Source organism: Microcaecilia unicolor, chromosome 6, assembly GCF_901765095.1.
Source record: "Microcaecilia unicolor chromosome 6, aMicUni1.1, whole genome shotgun sequence".
In the NCBI taxonomy this organism is placed as follows: domain Eukaryota; kingdom Metazoa; phylum Chordata; class Amphibia; order Gymnophiona; family Siphonopidae; genus Microcaecilia; species Microcaecilia unicolor.
This window is the reverse complement of record NC_044036.1, coordinates 315,850,176-315,856,175: the sequence shown is the minus strand read 5'-3', so window position 1 is coordinate 315,856,175 and position 6,000 is coordinate 315,850,176. Positions and strand designations below refer to the sequence as shown.

The 6,000-nt window shown below is 43.7% G+C and overlaps 1 protein-coding gene across 1 annotated transcript in view; it reads right to left on the bottom strand.

Moving 5' to 3' along the window:
• Positions 1-295: 295 nt before the first annotated feature.
• Positions 296-6,000, bottom strand: part of TRIM47 (tripartite motif containing 47) — a 52,266-nt gene continuing 46,561 nt past the window's right edge. Inside the window, exons 7-8 of the mRNA XM_030208236.1 lie at positions 4,848-4,922; positions 296-874 (exon numbers count right to left, since the gene is read on the bottom strand). Of these exons, the coding sequence (XP_030064096.1) occupies positions 315-874; positions 4,848-4,922 (635 nt within the window). The 3' untranslated portion in view covers positions 296-314. The remainder of the gene's footprint in view (positions 875-4,847; positions 4,923-6,000) is intronic.

Below are 6,000 nucleotides of genomic sequence, written 5' to 3'. Positions count from 1 at the left end.
GGTGCTGTAAACTACACTTTTGGGGAGGGGAGGGTATATTAGGGAGAGAAGGAAGGTTGGAGGGTTTAAGTTATGTTTGGGAATTTTGTTTATATATGTAAAAATGCCGTAGTCAATTTGCTGATTTGTTCTTTTCAATTTGCTAAATAAAAATTGGGGAAAAAATGTGTATGCAAAAAAACAAACAAACCCCAACTTACTGCACTTTAGTAAAAGAGTCCCTAAACATTTCCAAGTGGTATTGTTGAGGGCTGTCGGGGACTTAAGTTGGACAGAAGCCAAAGTAATTCTGTATTCATTAAAACCTTTCATTCCTAGGAGAGGATCCTGAGGTGTGCACCAACACTTTCAAGATAAAAAGCTGGGTATAATTTCAGTGCCTCGGATTTATATTCATGAATTTTTTTGAAAAACGGAATGTGAAACTGGCTCAAGTTTATCATCCTTGTTCCCCTGACATTATAAAATGTCAGGATCCTATAATGGTAATCACTCTCCAGGTATATTCCTAATTTAGTAAGAGATGCTTGGGGCAAAACAGTCTCTATATTGTTGTGGCAAACTGAGAAAGACTTCCCACGCCAGCAGAGGCACCAGGATTCGTCGTTTCTCCCCAGCCGAGTGCTTGTGTAAGGTCCATATGGGCAAAGGAATTGAGTGGCAACACCAATGCTCGCCCATCCTTCAAGGACTTCAACCTCCCAATAACTCCTGTACTTAAGCTCCTCCTTACCTAACACCTGGGCACAGTTTACAAATCTCTTACTGCTCTCAGGATAGCTTAAAGGTGTTGCCTGCCGTTTCACCTCTTTGGTTCCAATCAGTACAAGTGATCTTTCTGTAGTATCAGGATCCAAATCCACGCCCAAGGCATCTGGTCAAGTAAGAAAAAACAAGTATTAAGAGCAGCTCTGCTAGATAACTTTAATGTGATGCCTCAAATGCTGGCTTGCAAAGAGAATTATGAATAAAAATAATCTTATTTTGACCAATGTCTCCAAAGCATCTTGCTCAGACTGTAGTGAATTTTCACAGTCTTTTCAAGATGGAGATGAGACAGCAAAAGCTGTCTTTTCTGCTACAACATCATAAATGTCAGAAAATAAGAGCATGTACCTGAAAAGACTATGGGGTCCTTTTACTAAGCCACACTACAAAGTGGCCCGCGCTTTTAGCGCAGTAGTAAAATGGCTGATTTTTTTGTCTGTCTTCCATTAATGACCATGCACTAATTTCTCAATTAGTGCGTGGCCATTACCGCAGAAGCCATTGCTAATTGGGCAGCGTGTGGTAATGTACTTGCTACCCGATCAGCACAGGGCGCGCCTACTCTGTCCATTATCTTTTAGTGCGGGAATAGCACGCTGATGGGCACACTACCGCGGGACACCTCGGTGCATTCTGTGGCAGTGCTTTTTACCCCGGGTAAGCACGCAGCTTAGTAAAAGGGCCCCTTTTTAATTCAAGCAGGACCAGAACAGCTATATTTCCCAGGAATACAGATTTCATATAACCGTATTGCTCACTGTAAGGCCACTACAGATCCGAAGAGCGACACTGTTATAAGATCAGACCCCACTTTGAGGAAGAAGAGGACCATATCAGCTTTAACACCAATGGAGACAGATTTAGTAATACGAGCCATTACAGAAGCAATTTTCACACTGCCTGCATTGTCGCAGAGTTAATTTGACATCGGTTTTCAAAATGGAGGCATTTGTGTACTTTCACGTTGTAACCTGTTAAGAAAAAGGTACCCAAAGATACCCATGCTTCATTTTCCAACACTAACCGGCTCATTTTCGAAAGAGATGGGCGCCCACATTTCGACCCAAATTGGGAGATGGGCGCCCTTCTCTCATGGGCGCCCAAATCGGTATAATCGAAAGCCGATTTTGGGCGCCTCCAACTGCAGTCCGTCGCGGGATCGAACAAAGTTGATGGGGGCGTGGTGAATGCAGGACTGGGGGGTGTTTATCAGCCGAGGAGAGATGGGCGCCTTCGGCCGATAATGGAAAAAAGAAGGGCGGCAGTAGCGAGAATTTGGGCTGCTTTTTTTGGACCCTTTTTTTCACAAAGTTCCCAAAAAGTGCCCCAACTGCCCAGATGGCCACCGGAGGGAATCGGGGATGACCTCCCGACTCCCCCAGTGGTCACTAACCCCCTCCCACCAAAATAAAGAACTTTAAAAACTTTTTTTTACCAGCTGTATGCCAGCCTCAACTGTCATACCCAGCTCCATCACTACTACTACTACTACTACTTAACATTTCTAGAACGCTACTAGGGTTACGCAGCGCTGTACAATTTAACAAAGAGAGACAGTCCCTGCTCAGCTTACAATCTAATAGACAAGTGAACGGTCGGTCCGATAGGGGCAGTCAAATTGGGGCAGTCTGGATTCACTGAATGGTAAGGGTTAGGTGCCGAACGCAGCATTGAAGAGGTGGGCTTTAAGCAAAGACTTGAAGACGGGCAGGGAGGGGGCTTGGCGTAAGGGATCAGGAAGGTTGTTCCAAGCATAGGGTGAGGCGAGGCAGAATGAGCGGAGACTGGAGTTGGCGGTGGTGGAGAAGGGTACTGAGAGGAGGGATTTATCCTGTGAACGGAGGTTACGGGTGGGAACGTAAGGGGAGATGAGGGTAGAAAGATAGTGAGGGGCAGCAGACTGAGTGCATTTGTAGGTAAGAAGGAGAAGCTTGAATTGAATGCGGTATCTGATCGGAAGCCAGTGAAGTGACCTGAGGAGAGGGGTGATATGAGTATATCGGTTCTGGCGGAATATGAGATGTGCAGCAGAGTTCTGAACAGATTGAAGGGGGGATCACAGCGGTATGCATGTCCCTGGAGCAGTTTTAGTGGGTGCAGTGGACAGACAGGTGGACCCAGGCCCATCCCCCTCTACCTGTTACACTTGTGGTGGTAAATGGGAGCCCTCCAAACCGCCCCTAAAACCCACATCTAGGTGCCCCCCTTCACCCATAAGTGCTATGGTAATGGTGTAGAGTTGTGGGGAGTGGGTTTTGGGGGGCTCAGCACCCAAGGTAAGGGAGCTATGGACTTGGGAGATATTTCAATGTTTTGTTTTACTTTTTACAAGTGCCCCCTAGGGTGCCCGGTTGGTGTCCTGGCATGTCAGGGGGACCAGTGCACTATGAATCCTGGGCCCTCCCACGACCCAATGCCTTGGAGTTGTTTGTTTTTGAGATGGGCACCTTTGGTTTCCATTATCACTGAAAACCGATGCCGCCCATCTCAAAACCGCCCAAATCCTAGGCATTTGACCCACACCAACCGTATTATCGAAACAAAAGATGGCCGCCCATCTTTTTTCGAAAAAACGGTCTGTCCCGCCCCTTTGCGGCCCCACGTTCGATTATGCCCCTCCACGGGCCCTAAAAAGTGAACGCGGCTACAATGCAGCTTGGTAAACACGGCCCTAAAATCCTGCAGTGTTGCAGTACCTTGCCTAACCCCTTCTCTTCCTTTGAAAGCGCTTCTGCTTAGTGTGAATAAAAGAGCACACACTGTGGAAGTACTACTACTACTACTACTACTACTTATTTCTATAGCGCTACAAGGCATACGCAGCGCTGTACACCATACACAAAAAGACAGTCCCTGCTCAAAGAGCTTACAATCTAGATAAGACAGGTAGACAGGACAATAAGGGTAAGGGAATAAAGAGGTGAGGATACAAGGACAGGGCAAGTAAGTAGTGGGTAGGAGTCAAAAGCATTGGTAAAGAGGTGGCTTTAAGTTTGGACTTGAAAACGGCCAAACACGGGGCTAGACGTACAGGCTCGGGTAGTCTATTCCAGGCGTGAGGTGCAGCAAGATAAAAGGAACGGAGTCTGGAATTGGCAGTAGAGGAGAAGCGGACAGATAATGCCTATAGGGTGAGAAATTTTCACCCATGGAACTGGCCTTCTTGGGGTAAATTCAGAAGCAATTTGAGACTGCACAATAGGACTTTAAACACTCAAGCAGGAACTTCTAAACTTACTACAGAGGGTGTGTACCTAAAATTACAAATCCTTGTGTTTTCACCTGTGGTCAATTTGCCTCTCCATTTTTCTTGGTATTCCTAAAAGTAGGTAGGCACTGAGAAAACTTAACACTACTTTTTACACAGTAGGGGCCAGATTCTGTAAATGGCATCTAAAATCTAGACGCATTTGATTAAAGTGCCTAGCAAGCTTCTATATAACGGTGCCTACATGATGGAAAAGATTCTTTTACAACTGCAATGCATTCTTTTGCTGGTCAGCCAATGATTGTGTGGGTGGAACAGTTTTTGTTTGCATGTATATATTCTTCTGCTGCCTAGAGCAATTCAGCTTTCTGGCAGGGTCATGTAATCTTTACTCTTGTAGACTGAATGCTGCATGTCACTCATTCCCTCTATGAAGTATCCCTGCTTTTATGACCTAGTTCAGGATGTAACTTTTGACCCTATTAGTGATCTCTAAAGACCCTTAGTTATTGTGAATAATCAATTGTTTACCTCCCTCTGAGTCAGGGATTCCATCTTGGACACAAGTTGCAAGCTGTCTTGCCCCCCCTCACCTTGTCTACTCCTGTAAAAGGCAATACCGTTTTACCAGTTACTTATCGACTGAAATATCTACAGAAAGACTCATCATGCTTGCACTGACCCAGAATCAACACAACACTCTTGATTTCAGTTATCTAGAGTAAGCTATTTGTTTGCTTTTTCTAATTAAAAAAAAACCCATTGGAAATTAAGAATGAGTTTTTCATATGAGCATCAGTGGACCTGGTAAAAAAGCATCTTTGTAAAACCCAAAACTACAAACAATGCAGGTAGTGAATTCAGATCTTACATGGTAAATAAAATGCATGAAGCTCAGTAGTGGCAGAGTGATCATTTCCATCTGTTAGATTTTGTGGGGATCCCACTGTAAGGAGAAAAACATATGGATTTAACAACAATATACATTTCATGGTGCTATAATGTGAGGAAACATACATGGAAGTTGGCTCAGTTTTCAGCAGGTTGTTTCCCATGATTTGATTTTTCCCTTATATTGCAAACTGCTACAAATTACTAGACTTTTAGGGCCCTTGTTTACTAAGGTCTGCTAGCGTTTTTAGCATGCGCTAAAAATTAGCACACGCTAATGCTAGAGACACCCATAGGAATATATGGGTATCTCTAGCATTAGAGCGCTAAAAAAGTTAGAGAGCCTACAGCGCAGCTTAGTAAACAGGGTCCTTAATGTTGACTGTGTCAAGAGGACTTTTTCTTACGATCTTTCACCCAAAAAACTCACAACAGAATTAAACACAGAGTTTACATGTAACTATTTTAGATCTGATTGGTCTATGTTTATGTCTATTAAAAATTTGATACCCCACCAAAAAATGGGTCTGAGGGGGGGGGGTTTACAAATCTAAAATCATTCAAAGAAAACAGAAAAGAACATCATAAACCATAATCTACAAATTAGCAACAGATTGAAAACAAAATTTATGAAAGCCTTAAGCTGTGTAATCATGTCAAAGGGTGTAGTCAAAGCTAATATTATAGCCAGACTAAAAAAAATAGATCTGGACACTTCTAGAGGACAAGTCCATTAACAACTAGATGCCAGTCCTGAAAGATCATCGTCTCTTACTTTTCTGAGCAATCAATATGGAGTAGACGTCTTCTGTAGGTTCTGCTGGGCATTCCCAAGTGACATGGAATAGCCACTATTGAAACTAGATGAACCACTGGTCTGACCCAGCATAGATATAAGCCAGAACTATCCTCCCTGCTATTCTTCTCTCCCTAGAAATTCAGATTCAACTAAGGGCTCTGTTTATTAAGCCACACTAGCGTTTTTAGCTCACGCTAATAATTAGCATGTGCTAATGATAGAGATATCCATAGAAATTTAAGGGTGTCTCTAGCATTAGCGCGCACTCATTTTTAGCGCACACTAAAAACACTAGCGCACCTTAGTAAACAGGGCCCTAAGTCTGTTGCCATAT